This window comes from Pongo abelii, chromosome 6 (genome assembly GCF_028885655.2).
Source record: "Pongo abelii isolate AG06213 chromosome 6, NHGRI_mPonAbe1-v2.0_pri, whole genome shotgun sequence".
NCBI lineage: Eukaryota > Metazoa > Chordata > Mammalia > Primates > Hominidae > Pongo > Pongo abelii.
The window spans coordinates 37,855,549-37,879,310 of record NC_071991.2 but is presented as its reverse complement, the minus strand read 5'-3'; the positions used below and the strand labels follow the sequence as shown (position 1 = coordinate 37,879,310).

Genomic DNA, 23,762 nt, shown 5'->3' with positions numbered 1-23,762 from the left:
TTACCAAGTTCATAATTTTATTATACTCTGAATAGAGATGATATTTAAAGAGCAGAGAAAATGACTATACAAAGGATTTATAGAACATTCATTTACATACTGGATATATTCTTTACAGTATCAGAAAAGTAAAAATATGCACTAACAAGTAAGGCAGAGAAGACGTTACAAGGTATTTGATGCTGAGAATAAATGCACAGTGACTTTTAACATGGCTATAGCTTAACACTGGAGGAATACAACAATACGTTCTTTTACTGAGTAGTTAGTAGGACCCTGGCTATAACATGCGGTGGGGGCACAGTTCGTGAACTCTCCGCATTTACTCCCCAGGGCAGTATGCGCCTGTCCAGCGGGGAGCCCTGGAGACAAAATGCCTGGAAACGTTCCTTTTCCTGTGGCCCTAGAGCCGGTGTCCACGGTGGGGGCTCTCTCACGGTTTCTGAGCCCACAGTACAATCTGTGATGACACACAGCTTGTACTGTTTAATGCACATGTAACACAAAAGGAAGAAAGAAACTTCCTATACCAGCTCTTCAGAAATCGTGGAAACTTGCTTCCTTTGGTTCCTCAGAGGGAGCTATCTGCTTGGAGCAAATTCCCTGATGCCCTTGACCACGTTTACCTTGTGTAAAAATCACACCTGGACAATGAGTTCAAAAAGCACGTTTGCACGGCTTCCTGAATGCCATCAAGGCATGGCTTCATGAGGGCCATCACGAGCACTCCGAAGTCTCTGTGATTCCCTGGCAGGCTGCGTTTCTCAATACTGAGATCCTAGTTTGCTCTGACTCCTAAATGAGCTCTCTCATCCTTCATCAGAAGGATAAGGGACCTGGCCTGCACTCTTTGGGATAAACATGGATAGAGACCATCTCAGGATGAGGACCTCTTGGGTAAAGTACAAACCTCTGTTCCCTGTGGCCACATTGCTGCAGTGGATGAAAAACCGAGATGCTAGAGGCCTCTGCCAAAGACATCAGGGTCAACACATGAGGATCTGCTGAAAATGCCAGCACCTCCTGACAGTCACGCCACCGCATGTTAGAGAAGGAGGTCTACAATGACCAAGGCAAACATTTGGCACAGAAATGAGGCACTTGGTTTGGTGCATCAATAGGAGCTAAAAAGTGGAATGGTCCACCTGCTTTCACACACGCATACACGCACACATGCACGCACGCACACACAACACCCACTGTGATTTGGCTGCTTCCAACTCTGCCTGTTGCTAAGTTTTCCTCGGCCCCTCACTTTAAAGCAGAGTTCACAAAGCACATTCCCAAACCCCAGCTCCCTGACAGGAGCTTGTGACACCAGTGTGGCCTAAGACTGGGGGATTCGACTTTTGAAAGCAGAGGAGGGAATTTCGGGCTGGATCGCAATCAGGACAGTCAGCGCGCCTGCAGAGCACCTAGGCTGTGAGAGGATGGGGCCAAGGCCTTATTCTGATGTGGCCCAGCCCCATCTTTCACTCTGGGGATGTTCCAGGGTCACAAATTCCCCCAAACCTTTGACCACGGACAGATTCAAGCAAGAAAACCAGGGCATTGGAATGTTGAAATAAGCCTGAAATACACTTGATTCAGTGGCTTAGATGATGGCAAACAGTGGCACTCAAAAACAGCTTGTCAGTACCGGGGTTTCTTCTCTTTTTCCTCATTCTCCCTTCTGCTCACACATGCCACAACCACACACGGTCCCCAGCAGGAACCCCAGGGTGGCAAGGAGCAGCACGAAGAGGGCTGATAAATGCAGGGGAACTTCAGGTCGTGCAGCTTCAGGCCTGAAGATGATCGAAAAGCCCGTGTGGGGGATGCTGAGTTTAAATCCAGGCGTTTTCCATCCCTCCTGGACTCTCTCCATCACAAAGGAAGTCATCCACAATCGGGGAAAAACATTCCAATGAGTAAAACGTCAGGGTAGGCTGCTTGAGGCAAAGTCACCTTTGGGCGGCACCGCACATGGGAGACCCACAGTCCACTGCACACTCTTTCAGTGGCCAGGGGCCTGCGGTGCATCCTACATAAGGACAAGCCTCACAAAATCACAGCTTGGCAGGCTGCAGCATTTGACACTGGTACAGTATAGCAATGGCAAATTATCATAAATAATTTGGCATAAGTAAAATATAAATTACACAGAAATGATATTTTTGTTCCTTCTTCTCATTTCTCCTCTCAGGGTCCTCACAGGCTCTCCCCAGCCCAGCTCGCCCAGCTCGCCCAGCTCACCACGGGTGAGCAGGAGGCACAGAGCACTCACCATGGTGGGGTGGGGTGGGGTCTCTAATGTGGCCAATTCTTCCCACCACCCCCATCCTCACAGCCCATCACAAAGGCCCCTCGTTGTAAGCCCTGCTGTGTTCCAGAAGGGCCTGACTTGCACAAACCTTCGTCAAACATACGCCCCCTTCTCAGTTTCATTAGCATCTCCATCTTGGGAAGACCAAGGTGAGGGAAACCCCCGGCCTTGGGTGCAGCTGGACAGAAGCGCCCATGCGGACGGGCGAAGCATGGCAGTCACTCGGCACCTCCGCCTCAAGGGTTGAGGATTCCTTATCCCCCGGAATGCTGGTGTGCCAGGGACGTGGGGACCACCTCGTGTTCTGTGCTGTTTCCTTGCATGTCCCTTTCCCATGGGGACCCTACGGGGTGGGGTGCACCCATGCCCAGCTTCTTCTACCCAAAAAGCATGTGGCTACAGAGATGTGTCAGATAAGTCACTTTCAGGAAAGGCCAATTCACGGTGATGTTGTTTGTTCTTGTTTTTGCAGAGCTGGAAGATCCTCTTTCCCCTCATGGGCCTAGAATGTCAGGGTTACTAGTTTGGTAAAAAGTGGGGGCCCCACCCTCACCCAACGGCTGTCTCCAAGGCTTCGAGAGGCATCGGTGGGTCCAGGGAGGGACGGGGGCTCTCAGACCTTCTTTGGGGAGCCAATCATGACCTTTGATACGAAGTTGACAATGGCACTGGCAGGCTGCTCAGGGTCATGCTCTGCAAACAGGTGGCACACATTATCCGTGGCACTGCCCTGCTTCCGGGCCACGAATCCAAAGACTCTGCCAAAGGAAAGTCCAGTCAGAGTGGTCAGTGTCCCACAAAGTACCAAGCTTCTACTTCCTCCTGCTGCCAGTGGCACTGTCAGGAGGAATTTTAAGTGGCACCTATCAAAAATCAACCATGTGCCCAGCACCCTGCTGGCCACCTGTTCATGCACTTTACCTCCAGCCTTCACAGACCTACAGATGGGATGTCTGACTCTAGCTCTGCAGTGAGGACCCTGAGGCTGAGAGATGAGTGCCCTGCCCACAGCCCCAGGTTAGGACCTGAATCAAAGCTGAGGCTCAACTTCCTCTACAGATGCTTCCCCACGCCAGGGCCAGAATCTCCTGGGCACCTGTCCCTGCAGATTCCTGAGCCCCAGTCCTGACATACTGGACCACAGTCTGCAAGGCGAGCAGCAAGCGACTCAGGGGCTCCTGAGATGATGCCAGAACGCGAGTCCTGTCTGGACTTCGACACTCCCACCCACTGGGACCGAAGGGGAAATACACCAGGCGCTCCTCTCGAGCCTTGGAAGCCTGCATTACAAACTACATAGAGTTCAGGGAGTGTTTAAAAAGAACAGCCCATCGAATTATTTTTCTTAGAAGAATTAGAGCCATTATCTTAATAGGCTTTTATGAGCCCTGCACTTCACACAATAATGACCATATCCCTATCCAAGTCCTGGGCAAAGGACTTTCTTCTCTTTCTTAGAAAAATGAAGGATTTTTTTTGTTTAAATTTAGCAGTTTCCACATCATGAAGGGACCAGTCAATGACACTCAAGTAACCCCAATACAGTCACAAATTCCAAGCACATGAAAGCCCGTATTTCCGCTACCAGCCAGAGTAGGAGTGTGCCCAGAACACAGTCCCCACCGGGGAAGCCCAGCTCATCAGTACTAGGGTCTCTTCTCCTTCTCTCCACTTCTGCTAACACATGCACTGAGCAACTTCCTGGACAGACGAGCCATTTGAAAACAGGATTCCAGGGAAGGATGCCTGTGATCAGGCACTGTGGCCATTAAATCCGGGTTATGCCGAGGAAACCAGGCTGGGGGGATGCAGCCCATTGTGCCTCCAAGTGGGAGGTTAGGACGAGGTCCCTCAGCTGGCCCTGACGGGAACACTGGGCCAGGAATGAGCCCAGGCCAAGCAAGGCCACGGTACCCAGAAAGCCAGGGAAAGGTATGCTTATAAAGAGGGAACTCTAAGCCAGGCACGGTGGCTCACACCTTTAATCCCGGCACTTTGGGAGGATGAGGCAGGTGGATCACCTGAGGTCAGGAGTTCGAGACCAGCCTGACCAACATGGTGAAACCCCGTCTCTACTAAATACAAAAAATTAGCTGGGCCTGGTGGCAGATGCCTGTAATCCCAGCTATTTGGGAGGCTGAGGCAGGAGAATCGCTTGAACCCGGGAGGCAGAGGTTGCAGTGAGCCAAGATCACACCACTGCACTCCAGCCTGGGCAAAAAGAGGAAAACTCTGTCTCAAAAAAAAAAAAGAAAAGAAAAGAAAAAAGAAAAAAGAGGGACCTCTAACAGCTGCCTGGACTGGCTGTGGAGCAACGGTGTGATGAAGGCCCTCCTCCCTTGCATTCAGTAAATTTGGAACACCCGCTTCATCCACACACCTGCACACAGGCAGCAATTCCTTCTAGCTGTGCAGACCTCAGCACTGCTGAGCCCATGCATTCCCAAATGGCCAAAAAGGCTGTGCCATCCATCTCCCTGTATCTATGCCACAGTGTTATATGACACATGTAAATATTGCACATCCAGCCAACAGCCGGCAGAAAAGTTAACAGCATCCAGATCCTTGTCCATAATGAGAACACTTTTACTTTTTTCTTTTTTAAAAGAAATTGGCATGGTGTAGTCATTTTCTTATAAGGCACCCCCTATGGAAATCTGGAAGAGAATTCAACTTTGGAGTATAACTGTAGACAAAGAGAGGATGTAAAGAAATCTCAGCAACTTACTTTGAGGAAGGGCCATCTTTGATCCACCTTGCAAATTAAAGAGAAAAAGAGAGGTTAATTTTTTAAATTAAAGGCTAGAATTAAGTATACTCCTTGCTCAATAAAAATGCAAATTTCTTACTTCCTGTCTTGTGGGTCCAAGGCACAGAAAATCACACTGTTCACGGGGTAATGCCTCCGGAAGAAGAGCCTGTTGGGACATGGGGGAGAGAGGATGGCTCCTGTTACTAGGGCTTTTGGGTGACGGGGGATGCACTGGGCGGGCTCTCCCATACATGAAGATTCTTCCAGCAGAAAACATTTTATACTTTTACTCATCACTTGGAGAGAAGAAAGTGTGTGCTCATTCAAAGTCAACAGACGTCATGAAGCTGGGCAGAACAGTTGTTACCAGTAGACGGAAGCACCACACAGGCTGAAACCGTCAGCCGTGTGGAAGGCGGGAATCGGGTCAAGAAGCCCTAACAAGCCGGGCGCAGTGGCTCACGCCTGTAATCCCAGCACTTTGGGAGGCTGAGGCAGGTGGATCACCTGAGGTCAGGAGTTCAAGACCAGCCTGGCCAACATGTGAAACCCTGTCTCTACTAAAAATACAAAAATTAGTTGGGCGTGGTGACATGTGCCTGTAATTCCAGCTACTTGGGAGGCGGAAACAGGAGAATTGCTTGAACCTGGGAGGCAGAGGTTGCAGTGGGCTGAGATTGCTCCACTGCACTCCAGCTTGGGCGACAGAATGAGATTCCATCTCAAAAAAAAAAAAAAAAGAAAAAAAAAGCCCTAACAAACTGGAAAAGCTGGTGGGGTGTGGACACAAGGAAGCACCTCTGGCCCTGCCAGACACTGCTGGCTGCAGGATCGTGGGGAAACCACTAACAGCCTCCAGGCTCCAAGCCTGGGTTTCCTCACCTGTGAAAAGTGGATCATGTTACCAGCCCACCCCTTCCACAGGACAGATGCCCAAGTCAGATGCAGTCACAGGTCTGAGAGCACTGAGTGAACAATAAAGTGCTGTGCAAGGAATATTCCTTAGGGAAGGACTCCACATGGTCACTGATATGACCCCCATAGAGACCTCCTTCCAGGCTCACCTGACAGCCCTTAGTCACTGACATGACCACCTGGGGCATCCTCCTCTGGCTCACCTGCCCAGCCCTTCCTTCCAAGAGTGCTGTCCACCCAGTCCACATGGTCCCCAGAGGATGCCCAAGTCAACACGCTGCTGTGTCCAGGCTGGGCCAGTCTAGCTGGCTTTGGGGTCACCCCTCTCCTTCTGGGAATGACTCTGCACTGGCACAGGGTAAAGCTCATCTGGAGATGAAGAGAGAGGCCAGGAGATAGGCAAGGGCAGAGGCAGAGCCTGGGTGTGCTTCAATTCAAGGTGACCCTGCAGCCACCTGCAACCCCTCTCAAACAGGTGCCTTTTAAAAAGGCTGATTGCTGGTGAGAAGATCCCCCTTTTGTCTAGAATTAGCCAGTCTGAACTCAAACTCTATCTCTTACAGTATAAAAGATCTGAAGTGATGTGGACATGATCCATCTCCAGGGAATATAAAGAATACAGGGAAACTAAAGAGACACAGAAAAAAGACACCTCTGACAAGGGCACATAGAACAGATCCTGTGAAGAAATAACATATCTTCCAAGGGCAGCGGGGAGGAGGGAACAGTCAACATTGTGAGGATCCTTAAGGAGCCCAACCCTGACCCTGAGTCTACCATGTCACCAAGCTATGCCTCCAGACCCTGAGTCCACCATGCAGGCTAGCCATGCCCCTGACCCTGACCTTCAGTCCACTAGGCAGTCTAGTCATACTCCTGACTGTAAGCCTGAGTCCACTAAGCAGCCTGGCCATGCCCTGAGCCTGACCCTGAGCCCACCAGGTAGCTGATCCACATCCCAGACCCTAAGTCCACCATGTAGCTCCGCTATGCCCCTGACACTGACTCTGAGTCCACCGTGCAGCTGAGCCACACCCAACGGGAACCCTGAGTGAGCCATGTAGCCGAGCCATGACCCTGACCCTGAGTGAGCCATGTAGCCGAGCCATGACCCTGACCCTGAGTCCACCATGTAACTGAGCTATGTCTGACACTGACCCTGAGTCCACCATGCAGCTGAGCCATACCCAACGGGGACCCTGGGTGAGCCATGCAGCTGAGCCATGCCCCGACCCTGAGTCTACCATAAAGCCAAGGCACAACCCTGACTCTGACCCCGAGTCCACCAAACAGCAAAGTTATGCCCCCTGAACCTGACCATGAGTCCACCATACAGCTGAGCCATGTCCCTGACCCTGAGTCCACCGTGAAACTGAGCCTTGCCTGTGACCCTGACCCTGAGAACACGGTGGGGCTGAGCCACACCCCTGGCCCTGTCCCTGCGTGTGCCACACAGGGCACTTGCTGAGTGCCCTTTCATTTGAGACACTAAACCTTGAAATAGGTATTTTGGTGCAGGATTGAAATACGAGAGCATCAAGCACTGGGACCTTGCCCAGGATCACCCACTGGTCAGTGTCAGGGGAACTGAACGGGTCCTGACCAGCAAAACCCACGTTCTGCTTTGTGCTCATTTTTTTCAGCAGGTGAAGGGTGATGAGCAAAACCTGCCTAAACTCACTTATTCCTGAAGCTACGGAGGGGAAGATCCTGACTTCAACCTCCCAGGTGGTTTGGGCAGATGAAGAAAATGTCTTGTTTCTAGGGACATGGGCACCACAGAGACGCATGGGGGCCCTGCTCGGGGAGCATCCTGGGAAAGCAGCCAGGCTGGTCTGAGTGTCCGCTGCCGGCCTGTCTGCTGTGATGGCTCCTGCCATCATGCTGCTGCCACGGTTGATGCCAACGAGCCTCCTCAATCACACAATACAAAATAATTGCATCTGGAATGCTCTGTTCCTAGGCCACAGGCTGCACTCAGGGATGGCATTCTGGAGGGAGGGAGAGAGGAACAGCCCTGTGGCTGCTCTTCCATGCTTGTGCTGGGCATTCAGTAAAGATCCACATCGAGAACATCTGCTCCAGCATAACTGGCTCAGTAACAGCTCAGGCGTAAGTCATTTGAAATTGGCCAACGGAAATAGTACATATCAAGGTCATACTCTCACCTGAAAGGAAATGACCCTCTGTTAAAAGAATAGGTTCCAAGATCAACGGACTCTGATCACAGTATCAGAGTGTTTTTAAAGAACTGAGTTAAAAGATTTTTTGCATTTGCAATTATGTGTGTATGTGTGTAATTTTAAAACTCCAAATGTCTTTTTTTATTTTATTTTACTGATTTCTAAGAAAAATAGCCTTCCGAACAAATGCAAAGAGTTCCTATGTGGTTTTCAGGACGTATTTAATGAGAGAAAAATGCCTAGACAGACCCTGGGTGACTCATGACCTCAAGGATGGCTAATGATTTACCTGGATGACTACTCACACTAGGGAAGAGCAAGAGGAGGGTGACAGCCCCGCCCCTGCTGGACGGCTCCTGCCTCCCTCTAGGCACTCACTTCCTCTGATTGTCCGTCAGGGTGATGCCCTGGGCTGACACCTTGAAGTGCACAACTGTGGACACAGGTGGTGGCTCCTGGACCAGGGTGATGCTCAGGGCCTTCTGGATCGCCTGGTGGCCGGTGAGGGACTCCATCTCCACAGAGTTCAAGTACCACACGTTGCAGGCTGGAAGACACCAAGGGAGACACATGTTAGCTGCAAACGTTGGGACAGGTGTGTCCTGTTAACACACAGGCAGTTGCTGATGGGCAGACTGTGGGTTTATGAACGACTTGCGCATGTGGCCTGTGGTGGGTGCATGCAGGGAAGATGGCCTTTGCCCCTAATTCCGAAAACATGAACAGTGAGTGCTCCAAGGATGCACTTGCTCTCATGTCAAGGCAGAGAATAAGCAAGTTACTAGAGCAAAGCAGATCCGCCTGGTGTGGCTTTGCCTTCCCACCAGCCAGAGGGAGCTTTCTATTCGCCCTGCAGCAGTATTAAAACCCTTGTGTCCCAGGTGGAGTCCAAGGCACCTTCTCTGGTCTCAGGGTGGGTCCGGACAACAGTCACATTAACACGAAACCCAACTACTGTTATAGGTAAGGAGCCCAGAAGCCCCTGAGAAACAACCGTGAGGGAAGCATGTGTCCTCGAATCCTGGTTGCCAAGAGAAGGAATGGCTTGCAGTGAGCTCAGAGAACAGGCTGGAAAAAGCCAAAAGTGGCCCGGCCTCACCTGTGTCCTGGCTCCCCATGCTGCCAAGGGAGAGCTGTGGGTCTTGTCCCTGACCATCTCCTCTTGAGAGAAGAAAAACAACGGGGCTCCATAACAACCCTTCTCTCCCTTCTAGCCTGTGACCCTGCAGTGCAAGCACAAGTGCACGTGTGACTTTGGGGCGTGGGTGAAATTGAGGTGTTCCCAGACATCCAGGCTTAGCCTGAAGCTCATTCACTGAAGGAAACCAGGGCCTCTCCTGCCCAAAGGCTGAGTAGGCTTCCTCCTGAGGAACAGAACTGCCCTCACTCACTTGCCCCCTGTATACTGTATACAAGTCCCTCTATGTGAGCATGTGGATGTCTTAATTCCATGGTTAAAGGCCTCTAAAGTTTCACTTAACAGAAAAAGAGTGCTTCCCCATAGTCTACAGCAACACATCTCAGCACTAGGATGCACAGTACGCGCTAGGTAGTGTTGTCTCCCTCGGCCATGTCCTCCTGGGGTAGGCAGCCCTGGGAAGCAGCTCCATTTTCTCTTTGCCTTTAAGTCTGACTTTTCAGAACCAGCAAGGGCCATGCCTATTGGCAGGTGTGTTGGCAGGTGCACAGACAGATGTGTTGGCAGGTGGTTTGGCAGGTATGTTGGTAGATGTTCTGGCAGATGTGTTGGCAGGTGCACTGGAAGGTGCGCTGGCAGGTGGCTTGACAAGTGTGCCACAGGGTGCGTTGACACACAAGCCCACAGATGGGCTAGGACGTCCCTGGGTGTCACAGTGCAGGGCGACTTGTGAGTTGCTGGACCATCCTTTCTCTCCATAGCAAAGGCCATAGTGTTTATAGCTGAAGGCACTCTGAGGAATTGAGCCCACTATTTTTGATGATCACTTGGTGATATGGTTTGGCTGTGTCCCCACCCAAATCTCATCTTGAATTGTAGCTCCCATAATCCCCACGTGTGGTGGGAGCGACCTGGTGGGAGGTAATTGAATCATGGGGTTGGGTTTTTCCCATGCTGTTCTTGTGATAGTGAGTAAGTCTCACGAGATCTGATGATTTTATAAGGGGCAGTTCCCCTGCAAATACTCTCTTGCCTGCCACCATGTAAGATGTGCCTTTGCTCTTCCTTTGCCTTCTACCACGATCATGAGGCCTCCCCAGCCATGTGAAACTGTGAGTCCATTAAACCTCTTTTTCTTTATAAATTACCCAGTCTCAGATACGTCTGTATTAGCATCATGAGAGCAGACTAGTATACTTGGCGATATTTATCAGGTGGATCTGAAATGCCTAGAAGTAACCTAGTGGTCCCGCTTCTGAGGAGATTGAGAAAGGAAGTATTCTGTAACCACATGGGATAGCTAACCTTCAGGGAAAGACATTTGTGCCACATATTCATTATAGTGGGAAAAACCAGAAACACATTAGAAATGAAAAAGGGGTAAAATTAGCCCCCTCAGTGCAATACCAAGCAACCAGCAAGCGGTAACCAGGAAAATCACATGGCAGCATGGAAAGACGTCATCAGCAATCAGCGGGGAAAGCAGAATAAAAACCACGTTTGCTATGATTAGAACGGGAAAATGAAAAGCATGTGTGCATCAGACAGGAGCTGTGAGGGAGCCTGGAGAATTCAAAACAGACTTCACGAGAGGGACAGTCTGCCTTTGATTTTATTAGCATTACTGTCATGCTGATCATGCAATTACAAAAGAGAGAAAAAAGGGGAAATTTTGACCTAACTACTAGGAAAATTCCACAAAATTGGCACAATCTCAATCAGTTCACACAGAACCACAGCTGCCACAACCCAGACCCATGCTCTCTTGAAGGAGTCACAGATAGCTTTCTGATGAGGAGCAGTCTTGCTGGCTAGAGTTTGGTAGCAATCTGCTGTTTGGGGAATCTCTCTCCCCAAATGCAGGAGCTATGTCATTATTCCTCAAAGCAGAAAAGAAAATGCTGCCACTAGGGAGGCTGTTCTACGGAGTACCCATCAACCAACTGACACCAAGTGCCACAAAGCCTCTCTCCAACAGAGAACAGGCATGCCTGCACCTGCCTATGATTGTCCAACTGCACCTGACCCAAGACCGTCCAATGCCACTTGACAAGTGCTCTTGGCCAGAGGTGAAGATTCAGTGCCCAGTGAGAGTTACCAGGAAGGCACCCACCAGACCCATGGCATGGAGCTCTGTCAATTGCTAGGCTACTCTGGGAAAGGGACTTGATAACACAGAACAAAAGTCTGAGGCCCACATGTGGGAATTTGTCCTAAGGCAACAATCCAGAATTCAGAAAAAATAAATAATGCAGAAAGATGGTCCTCTAAGCATTGCCTGTGGTATTAAAAATTAGAAACATGGTAAATGAACATCCATAAGGAGATGAATTATGTGATGGACTATTGTGTAGCCATGAAAAAAATGAGACCTGCATTATGTTTGTAAAAACCATGGGTAAACTTATTATGCTAAGAGAAGAGAAAAGAATCGTACAGGCAGCATGACCTCAAGTACAAGGAAAAAGGCAGCATAGGACTGGATCTGGTTGACATCAGGAGTGGTCTTTGGGCAGGAGAACACTTTACCTGCTGTCCACCCTTCCTCCCAATATTCAGGGGCTGCATAGGGGCAACAGATCTATGAGTAATTCATTTTTCCTTTTCTTTTATTTTCCATTTATAAAACTTAAAGAACATATATGACTCTATAAAAAAAAAAAGTATACCCACCATGCTAAAAAATGCAACTGCAACATTTCTGGGAAATCTATTAGAAGGCTACTGAAAAGAAGTAAGTCTTTCTTTTCAGGATTATATTATATTCCTCTGCTTCAACAAGAAACAATTAAGAACCGAGGCTTAAAACACAAATAGAAATTGTTTTAGAGATTGGAACAAAGGCATAATAGCCTTAATATTTAAAAAAGGGATTAAATTGGAGAGCATTACAAGTTTATTCCCATCTTTGTGAGTTGTCTGACTGCTAATATTTCTGAGTTTCAGCTTCCTGAATCTTTACAATGGGGAAATTGGACATGATCATCTCAAAGAACATTGCACATCCAGGAGTCTAGGACTCTAAGTGAATTAGGACAGCAGATGAAGTTCAGTTTAGGAAAGAAAACTCACTAAATTGCTGGAGGCCATCAGAGATTGCAATAGTTCCACGTCTTGCTACAATGGTTGTTCTGCACTGATTCTAAACACCTGCAGCCAATCCTCCAGGTGAAGACGACACTAGCTGAGGGGTGGTCACTGTGACAGCCTCACTCCTCTGGTGACAGATCTGCTGTCCTGGTTCCGTGGCTTGGAATCGCGGTTAATGTAATGGACAGCAGACATTCGCAGCTCTCAATGTGTTTTAGAAATGAGATTTTTAAAGGAAAGAAGTTCAAGGCAGTCATAATTTAAGCTTCATATATAAATGCCCAACTCAGATGATCAGATACAAACTCAAAGTTCTGAATGAAGTCTTGACTCTAAGAAGACCCACCCTTAAAAAAACATTTGGAGTTATTGATACATTTCATATGTAATTTTAAAAGATGGAAGTGCACCTAAAAATGATGTCAGGATAGAAGAGAAAGTTTTAATATCTAAAAACAAGTGCTATTAGAATGCACTGTTATGATCAACTAAATTCATTCAATTCATTTATTAATTTCACACTTACTGGGTGAATGCAGGATAACTAAGAAGCTTAAAGAGAAAAGTTAAATTGCGTGTGCCCTGGTGCTACCATATAGGGCTGAATGGGCAGGGCTGTGTCCCTGAAACGATATGGGCACGGCTGGACATGGGAGCTGAAAGCCAGACCTAGATCTGCCATTCAGGAGCCAGAGCTGCCACCTCGGGTCCTCTGTCTGTGACAGGGGATGACAGGACACTACAACACATGACCTGCGGGTGAAGGGGAGGAGCCAATAAGCTGGGCAGGACAAGTGCTCTGTGCCTGTTGCTATCACCGTTCTTCTGCGCTTTCTTGAACACTGCCAATGCATAAGTTGTGATTTTAAAACCACTAATTAAAGGTTTTCAAAATTTCAAATACATTTTTAAAAGGTGCAACTGAAACAAATAAATTCCTCAGAGTGGAGCTGGTTTTGCAGCCCTGTCTCCTTAGTTGAGAGTGAGTGAGCTGCTCATCAGAGAGGTCTACAGTAAATTCCTGCATCCTTCTGGGCACTTCACTGGGACCCACAGACTGGGTCCACTGTTACTTTAAGAGAAGAAAGCTAAGAACCATGATGGGCTCCAGGGACTCCCTAAAACAGATTTAGGGGCTGCAGCCCAGGACCAGCCCAGGCCCCTCACAAGGGAAAGGGTGAGGCCGGCTTCCCAGGAAAGGCCATTCCTCTTGGGCCAGAAAAATGCTCCCAAGGCATTTTCAATGTCCTATTCATTTAATCTTTTCAACTGCTATGTGTGGAAATATTATTATCCCCACTGACCAGATACAAACCTCAGGTCTGCATGGCTAAGTGATTTGCCAAAGATCAAAATCCTGTGTGGCAGAACATGGCCGGATCCATGACCACAGCTACACTTTTCATTTTGGAGCTTCGAGTTTTAGCACACTTGCAATTTGGGGCAAGTTATTTTCACCTTTGTTTTAGCCATAGATAAGTTATCCTATAAGGAGAGTCTAAAATGACTTAAACACTATAAAATTCCATTCAAAACAGAGTAATTTTACTTCAGCTTGGTAACAGACACAGTGATGTATAATTTTACAGAGAAAAGCTACATAGAAATTGTAAAGGAAATAAGAAAATGCCTATACATTTCATACACCTTCATTGTGGTGTTACACCTGTAAACTACTCTGCAGATATGAGGTACAGAATGGAGGTATTTCTAGTCCAATCTTCTACCAGACTCAGAAATTCCCTCCCCAACATTTCTGACAATAAACATCTACCTTGCATGAAAAACTTAAAACAGTTTTGAAAGTCAAGGTTTGAAAGTCAGCAGGCCCCACTGTCCTCTCTAGCTGTGTCCCTCCCTCACGGCCACAGAATCACAAAAGCCCTATGGTGTGTGGTCTGTTTACAACCTTCTTAAAATGGGGCCACTGCAACTGCATCTAATGCTGCAAAAGTAACCTGGCCTGGAACTAATAAGCGATTACAGAAAGATTGCTGGATACAAGGTTAATGTGCAAATGGTCAATTGCTTTCCTACAGACCAGCAATAAACAAGTAAAATTTGAAATTAAATACACAATACCATTTACAGTAGCACCTCCCAAAAACTACTTACATATAAATCTAACAAACTATAGACAAGATCTATATGAGGAACACTATTAAACTTTGATGAAAGATACAAAAAACTAAATAAATGGAGAGATAGTCCATATTCATGGACAGCAGGACTCAACTTCTGCCAAGATGTCAGTTCTTCCTAACTTCATCTATAGATTCAATGCAATCTCAATAAAAATCCGAGCAAGTTATTTTGTGGATATTGACAAAGTGATTCTACAGTTAATACAGAAAGGCAAAAGACCAAAAATAGCAAACACAATATTGAAAGAGAAGAGCAAAGTTGGAGGACTGACATTATTTGACTTTCAGGATTACTATAAAGCTAAAGCAATCAAGAAAATGTGATATTGGTGAAAGAACAAATAAGTCAATTAAAGAATTCGAAAGTAGACCCACATGAATACAGTTAACTGATCTTAGACAAAAGAGCAAAGGCAATACAACTGCAAAAAGACAGATTTTTCAACTGGTGGTACAGAAGCAACTGGATATCTGCAGGCAAAAAAATAACAAATGAATCAAGACACAGACCTTACCTCCTTCACAAAAATTAACTTAAAACGGATCATAGACTTAAAGGTAAAATTTGAAACTATAAAATCTAGCTGGCCTTGGGTTTGATGGTGACTTTTAAGATACAATACCAAAGTCACAATCCATAAAACAAGAAATCAATAAGCTGGATTTTATTAAAATTAAAAATTTCTGCTCTGTAGAAGAATGAAAAGGCAAGCCATGAAATGGAAGAAAATATTTTCAAAAGGCCTATCAGGTAAAGGACTAGTGTCTAAAATACACAAAGAACTCCTAAAATTTAACAATAAGAAAACAAAAACCCAATTAAACAAACAAGCCAAAGGCCTCTATGGACACCTCACCAAAGAAGATATACAGATGGTAAATAAGCATATGAAAAGGTGCTACACATCGTAAGTCATCAGAAACAATGAGATACCACTACGCTACTGTTAGAAAGGCCACAATCCAGAACACTGGCAACACCAAATTCTGGCGAGGATGTGGAGCAACAAGAACTCGCATTCATTGCTAGTGGGAATGCAAAATGGGACAGCCACATTGGAAGACAGTTTGCCTGTACCTTATAAAACTAAACACACTCTTACCATACAAACCAAGAATGCACTCCTTGGTATCTACACACAGGAGTTGAAAACTTATATCTACTCAAAAACCTGCACATGGGTGTTTAGAGCAGCGTTATTCATTACTGCCAAAACCTGAAAGCACCCACGATGTCCTTTAGTAGGTGAATGGGTTACTAAACTGGTACACCCAGACATGGAAATATTTGCTGCCAAAAAAAAATGAGCTATCAAGCCATAAAAACACATGGAGGAAACTTAAATGCATATTACTAAGTGAAAGGAGCCAACCTTAAAAGGCTATGAACTGTATGGTTTCAACTATATGACAATACTGGAAAAGTTGAAAATATGGAGACAATAAAAAGATGAGTGGTTGCTTGGGGTTGGTGGAGGAGGGAGAACGAACAGAAAGGGCACAGAGGATTTTTAGGGCAGTAAAACTATTCACTATGATACTGTAACGGTGATTACCTGTCATTATGCATTTGTCCAAACCCATAGAATGCATGACATCAAGGTGAACCTAAACATCAAGTCCCTAAACTAGGGACTCAGGTGACGAGGCTGTGTTAATGCGGGTTCATCAGCCATAACATGTGCACCACTTTGCTGGGGGATGTTGACAGCACGGAGGCTATGCATGTATATGGTGTATCTCTGTACCTTCTTCTCCATTTTGCTGTGAATCTGTCACTGCTCTAAAAAAGAAACTCTATGAATACATTTTTTAAGTGACCTGCTCTGTCTGGTGAGCTGGGTCTTGGGTGTTGTATGTCTCACTGGGGTTGCTGGCAGTGTGGGTCAAATTGTTGATTCATGTCAAGTGACTTGTTGAGTCATGTCTCTGGAACATTTTTACATTTACAGTTGCCTAGACAGATCACCCACATCCTGTCTTACTATATTTTCCCCCAAACTAAATCCAGGGCTTGACATTTATTTCACTGAATTTAGCCTTGCTCGAGTTAGACCGGCCCATGAAGCCCTTGTTGATGTCCCAACAACTGCACCCCACCTAGCTCTGTGCAAGCTTCTATAAAAGGAAACCTCCTTCACGGCTCACAGAAAAGAAAGGAAACCTGAATACTGAAAGTGCAAAAGGAAGTTGTGTCAGTGAGTCCTTTTTCTCCCCAGTCGCCAGATGTAGAAATGGAGCTGCATTTACTGACCTGCCCCCTGCTTCAACAGCTCAGCTGCTGAATTGGCTGCCGTTTGGGGAGAACTTTCTGCTATTTCCTCCAATGGATCTGTAGGAAGGGGCAAGAAAATACAGAAATGAGTCCTGCTCCTGAACAAGAATCCTCATGACAAAGTTAGACAATTTGATGACAGAATTCCCAGATGGTGACATGCAATGGTTTTGCAGAGTCAACAGTTTCTCTTTGGGACAATAATCCGGCCCATAGAAACCATGATCACATTCTGAACAAAAGTAGAGATGACAAGGCCTAACAAAATATTTTTCTAATCACCGAATTAGTCATATGAACAATGACACTTTGAAAAGGAAATCACATTTACCTATATATTAAGTTAGACCATTTTTATGTGAAGTTGTGACTGCTTAGGAAAGTGGGACATACGGTCACATTGCCCTGACATGCTGTGGGTGTTATTTAATTTCGTTATGGATATTGTTTAACAAACATAAAAGTAAAAAGAACAGTGCATCCATCATTTAAGTTCAACAACATCAACATTTTGCCCATTTTGTAGAAACGTAAAAATTAAATGTCAATGACCCTGAAGCCTTCTTTGTCTGAGGGTTTTACATTTTTAAACTACAGAATCTTTGCTCTATAGAAATCTTTCATCAAAATCCATGATGTAAAGCTACCTGGGAGCTGTCAGTGAAGCAGAATCTCCTCTTCTCTCCTTGATTTGGATGAACTCATTGGCCTTTTCTTGGGTTCAACCAAGAGAATACGAAAAAACTTCCAGTCTTATTATTTTTCTCAGTGAATCTTTATGGATCTCTAAAACCGGTGGCCTTGACTGCAGACAACCTACACAGAGCCTGACTAGCATTGAGGACCTCTTACCTCTCTCTGGGATAAGCAGCTTGCACGGCAAGGCCAAGGGCGTGATGGAATGCTGGCACACCAAGGCCGTCAGGCTCCCTGCAAAGTGGACAGACAGCAAACAAGAGTCAACAACTGCTGTAGGTGTTGTGTGCTTAGTCAGTTTATCAGCTGGAATGAAACGGATGCAAAGGCTGAACCCTTATGTTTTTAGCAACTGGTATGTTAGAGTAGTGTGCAGCTTTGTGTAAAACTTCAAAGAAGTATAAAGTTCCACAAGACAGTTGAGAGGTAAGTAAATGGAACTGTTGATCATTCTTATCATAGACACATCATTACCAAATTATAAAGACTAAAGCATACAGTTTGTTGGATCTTGAATCAGGAGGGTTGACATCAAGCCAACTCCAACTTTAACCATATATATTACCCCTGCACAATGCTTCTTAACAAAGCTCTAATAACAATGATGCCTAAGGCTATACTGTGCTTCGTGTGGATTGCTCAAGTCATCTTTCCAACAAGCTCGTGAGGTAGGGAAGGCTCCCAATTTGCAGAGAAGGGAGGGTGCTCTGTTGGGAGCTCTGTGCTGTTCCTTGTGCTGTGGGATAGGGTCACGCTGGAGCTCCAACCTTCTCAGGACTTATCTGCCTGCCAACTAGGACAGAATCTTATTGACGTCTGTAATTCCTACTTCTGATATGGTGCTTTTCATTTGTTTGGTTTTGACAAAGCTTTTAAGAACAACTTCAAATCTAGTTTATCTTAAAGATAATAATTCAGATCAGCGGGATTTCAGAACTGGGGACTGAAATATGAGTAAACCACCACAAGAGTGATGGTCCCAAATCTCAGGCCGGTGAGCAGAGGGAATCCAGGCCTCAGGAGTTCAGAACATTGACAGCAACCTCTCAAGCAACTCACCAAAATACGGTTCATTCGAGCACCCTTTCAACCGCACTCCCTTCGGGGTACACTCGATCAAAAAGTGCCGGACGAGTTCATTGGCCAAATCTCCAGCTGTGGCAAGAAATTTAAAGAAAGAAGAATTTTTTGAAAATGGGAGCATGGGAGAATTCAATAGAACATAAAAGCCAGGAGCTACAGTTGAAAAGGCTCTTCTCTGAATACGAGTCCAGCCACTGCAAAAGAGGCTGCCAAGAACCATCTTCGTCCTAGGAATGGTAGCGGGCTGCAAGATAGCTGGATGAGCACAGGCTAGGCCAGATACAGGGCAGGAACCCTTGCAATGACAGTGTGGGGGCTGGAGAGGTCCCTTGGGGGGGGCCCTCAAACATTCTGCAAGAATCCCCAATGAAGGGAATGAGCTTGCAGCTAAGAAAGAGGATCATGAATCTCCAGCTGAATCCCCTCCCAAAGATGACAGGTGAGAAAGGCTCAGACACAAAATGATACCTATAATGAATCACTGAAAAGAGCTGGAAGGAGGTCAGTCTTCTGGGTGGGATTTAACCAGGAGCCTGGATCTGTAAAACCTTCCAGAAAGCAAACACTCAGCTGCACGGGAGCAGCACTCTACCACATTGCTATTAATAGTAAACAGTACATCTGCTTTAGGCCAGCCCATGAGTCCAAAGAGAAAACACATCATAAAAAGCCACTGAATGGCAAAACTGTCTGAGAGTGGAAAAGTACAAACACCATAACCAAAAGAACAAGAAGTCACTGCCCTATGCTAATGAGTCCAACAGACCTTCACAGTGTGCTGTATTTCTGTGATCCAGTGCTTCCTTCATCACCCTCCAGTGGGGCATGTCCACCTAAACTTCTAATATTTCTGGTGTTGGAAACCTCCTGGCAGCAAGACCCACTGGAGTTGGGCTTGGTCCCCAGTGCCTTGCCCACAGTAGGCTTCCAAAAGATGTTTATAAGCATGACAAATATCACTGTGTCAGCATTTCACAAGGGCAGTAAAGCTTGCAGAAAAGGAAATATCAGATTCCATAAAAGGTTGTGTTGAATTAAAGCGGGATAAGAACATATTGCCATTCAGTTGTGGGAGGAAAATGATGCCTGGCTTCCAAACTGAAGGGAACACCAAGCGTGGGTCTGGATTTCACTTGTGAGAAATGGTTCAGTGGGAAGTCCTTCTGGCCAGGGCTCTCTGGAGAACAGCATCCAGAATGTCCCTAGCTGTCCCATCTCCTGTTTACTGGAGGTGGTATGGTGAATGGCTGTGGCTCTTTATGACCTGGTAAACTCTGCTCAAATCTGTCCTTGGATTGTGAAATCCGAATGTCAAATCCAGGGGCAGGATGAAGACACAGCAGCCAGATAAGATTTCACCCAGAGGGCACCAACAATGCTGGGTTTCCTCAAGTCTGCTATTCTAATATCCCCTATTTTGTTCCTTTCATCTTAAGTTTGAGTCCAAAGTCTGTCAGAGAGGCAGGATGCACGCACAGAGGTAAAAACAGTCATATACTGTCATCTAGATTCCAAAAAGATAATGCATGCGGAAATGTTATTTGTCCTTGCTTTAAAACTTTACACGGAAACCAAGGAGCCAACCAAAACCATCCATCATTCCTGCTCTCCCAATCATCTCTCATCTCTGCAGACTCGCCAGATGCTCTTGGTCCTGCGACCCTCTTTCCTGCCATCATCATTATTCAGTTTCAGTCCTCAACAATCAGGTCTAATTCAGCTCTCCAGCTACAAAAGCCCTTATCTCCACTCAGAAATAGCATCTTGTTGGGCTTCTTATGCTGGAATTCTGGATGCTAGAATATCCTACTTTTCAAGAATTATCTGTTCTTTCTCCCCTACACAACGCCTTTTCTCTACTTCGCTTCAGGACAGTCAGTATCCACAGGCTTCGGGGCTGAGCTTTGACTGAGCCCCGGGTCTTTCCCAGCCTCACTCCCCACCCCTTCCACTCTCACACCATTACCTGTGACAAAATGAACCCATCTATGTTTCCTGGAAACGCTACAGCCCTGCCTGAGGCTGGACCTCCTGGTAGCCAAATTATACATTCCACAGGGTGTAACTCCAAGGCGATTTTCTCCAGGAAGCATGAAGCAGAGGTTTCATCCAAGGATTTGGAAAAATCCTCTCAGGTATTAGGCACAGAGCATGAGTGAACCAGGTGGGGGTCTCACTTTTCCGTAAACACAGGGAGTTTAAAATCCGAGCTGCTTCTGATTTCCCCACTCCTAGTGAGTCAAGTTGTCCTTACTGGGAACCAACGACCTGCAATGTCCCCTCAGCCCACAATTTCCATTTGGGGAGACAGAGTGAAAGAATAGCTTCCCTTTCCTTAGTCTAGTCTGCGGCATGGTAGCACACAAAGATGAGTATAATGGGGCAAAAAGGGCAGGGGGGGAAAAAAAAAAAAGAATAAACTGAAAATCAAGTGTCCACCAACAATAGAATGGATCAATTGGCTGTAGGATTTTCATAAGATGGAAAGTCAGAACTTCCAAAGAGAACAACAGCTACAAGCAATCTTAGAAATATGATCAGTGGATGCTGGTGAGGTTGTAGAGAAAAATGAATGCTTTTGCACTGTGGGTGAGAGTGTAAAATAGTTCAACCATTGTGGAAGACAGTGTGGTGATTCCTCAAAGACCTAGAGGCAGTAATACTATAGGACCCAGCAATCCCATTACTGGGTATTATACCCAAAGGAATAGAAATCCTTCTATTACAGGTTGGTGCAAAAGTCATTATGGTTTTTGCCATGACTTTTAATGCAAAAAGGATTCAGGCAGGCATAGTCCTTTACCTGCATTAGAGATCATCTCATGAGTCTAGGCTTATTCTAGTATCACTTTTAATCCATCTAAAAATACCCTACTGGGTATAGATACAAGAATAGTGCCCATAGTATGCTAGTTTTCATATAAAAGTGTGTATTTGCCTGCATTTGGACAGGTAACCAGTGAAAAGACACACACGAATCTACTCCAGATGGTTGCCCAAGGGAGGTGACAGGGTGGTGAGGTGGGTGGAGCCGAAATGGAAGCAAAACGGGCTTAGTGGATGCCTTATCCTATGGTTCTAATTTTTGAACAATGAAACGGATTACCTATTCAAAACAAAAGAAAATAAAATTAACAAATTAATGTTCTTTCTTAAATAAGGTGAAAACTTTGTAAAATATACCTGAAAAAATAAATATTAAGAATAAAATTTGTGAATATTGTTAAAGTCATCTTTTATTTTATTAGCCTAAAAATAAACCAACAGAGTTTCTCTGTGGATGAGCTGAACAGATCAATAGGGAGTGGTAACCTTACCTTTCTTGTTCAGCTGCAGGACTGAAGGTGGGGGCGTAGCCACCTTCATGGCCAGGCCATAGGCCCCTCGGAAGGAATGGCTGTCTCGAACTATGAATGAGCCTGGCTCCTTGTCCTTCAACATGGCGATTGCTGGAGAAAGGGAGGAGAAAGACAAGAACGTCTGCCGGGTGGACAAAGGTCTATGCCCACTCACAACCTTGGGTAGGTCCTCTTCCCCTTACTCTTTTTGCAAACTGGATCAGTGGGGACCTGGCTGGGATCCCCCTGCTTGGCTGGAAGAACTACGTGTCCATGCAGTTGAGGGACCTTCAGGGAGGTCTCTGTGGTGTCCTGTATGTTTCATGGGTGGGCCTGCCTGTTGAGGAGGCAGAAAGGACAGGAACATCCCTCTCTTTAGCTAGACTGAGGTGCCGGGCACTGCCCTGTGGGCTGCCCATGGAAAAACACAGGATTTCTGTTAATCCCACAACACCTGTGATGTCCAAATGATGGTCCCCACCTGACAGCCCAGGAAACCGAGGCTCACGCTGAGTAAGAAACAAGACCAGATCCAAATATACACAAAGGGGAGAAACAGGCAGTGGGAGGGAGGCTGTCACAGCACACCCTGCCGCTGCTTGGACGTTGCCCCCTGTGGCATTTTTCTTAAAGATTTTAGAACATGAGAACATAAACTCTTTCAACAGCATAAAAGGAAAGAAATTGTTTTTTGGTTGGTTTTTTTTTTGTTTTTTTTTTTTGAGATGGAGTCTCGCTCTGTTGCCCAGGCTAGAATGCAGTGGCATGGTCTCGGCTCACTGCAACCTCCACCTCCTGGGTTCAAGCGATTCTCCTGCCTCAGTCTCCCAAGTAGCTGGGACTACAGGCGCGTGCCACCACATCTGGCTAATTTTTTGTATTTTTAGTAGAGATGGGGTTTCACCATGTTAGCCAGAATGGTCCTGACCTCCTGACCTCGTGATCCACCCGCCTCAGCCTCCCAAAGTGCTGGGATTACAGGTGTGAGCCACTGCGCCTGGCCAGGAAAGAAGTTTCTAATTACACTTTCTGATGATAGAAAGGGCATACCCAAAATGTTACTGAAAATTTAATACGAATTCCAAGATTCACCAAGGAAGTAACAGAAACCTGGCCTGCAGGTGGCCCCCTATCCCGTGGCTCCATGGCTGATGTGGCCAAATGAGCCCAGCCTGGATAGGGCTGCGGACACGTTCTCCATGTGCCCCCCAACCCAGGGCCTCGCACAGTGGGTCACCCAGCTTCCCTGGTGAGGCTGGTAGGCATTCAGCTAATCATAATCATTGCTTCAAAAAATCTCTCCCCTTCATGGCCAAAATCTGGCATTTCCAAGAAGAAGAGGGAGTTGGTTAGGGTAATAGTAACCTCAACTTGATACTGCCCAGACAAGCCAGAGTGTTCCCTGATAACTAGACTACATCTCAGAATTTCTTTTCTAGACATTTACTCTTTATTTTAAAAAAGGGGGAAAACTGGGGATTTAGAGTATAAAGTTATACATAATTACAGCCATGGAAATGCTGCCTTTCTGGAATGCCAAAGGCTCTGTCTGGAAGCGATCAGGGCACAGAACATGAACCAATAAGTGGTGGGATACCCCCGGCATGCCTCAGTAAATACCTCCATGGCGCAAGCCCACAGAGGCCCCTTATGTGCCCCCAGGCCTGCCTGGACCCACAGCCAGGGCATCTGTCTGGCCACAAGATGAAACGAATGGTTTCTTTTACACATTTTTCAATGCCCTGCACCGTGGCCCTGTGTACAGGATGAGGGCACCGGGAGGAGCTCAACAAGCCCCTGGGGATGAAGCAGGAGCTTCTAAACTGCAGTGGGAAGGATAGGC

The 23,762-nt window shown here is 46.4% G+C and overlaps 1 protein-coding gene across 17 annotated transcripts in view; it reads right to left on the bottom strand.

Moving 5' to 3' along the window:
- The window catches only part of TNS3 (tensin 3), a 308,545-nt gene continuing 284,783 nt past the window's right edge, over nt 1–23,762 (bottom strand). For all 17 annotated transcript variants that reach the window (XM_054559218.2, XM_054559216.2, XM_054559228.2 and 14 more), the window contains 8 exons: nt 21,899–22,030; nt 18,558–18,653; nt 17,655–17,732; nt 16,782–16,859; nt 8,534–8,702; nt 5,155–5,223; nt 5,034–5,060; nt 1–3,063 (listed from right to left, as the gene is read on the bottom strand). In XM_054559218.2, coding sequence (XP_054415193.1) covers nt 2,919–3,063; nt 5,034–5,060; nt 5,155–5,223; nt 8,534–8,702; nt 16,782–16,859; nt 17,655–17,732; nt 18,558–18,653; nt 21,899–22,030 — 794 coding nt within the window. In that variant the 3' untranslated portion in view covers nt 1–2,918. The remainder of the gene's footprint in view (nt 3,064–5,033; nt 5,061–5,154; nt 5,224–8,533; nt 8,703–16,781; nt 16,860–17,654; nt 17,733–18,557; nt 18,654–21,898; nt 22,031–23,762) is intronic.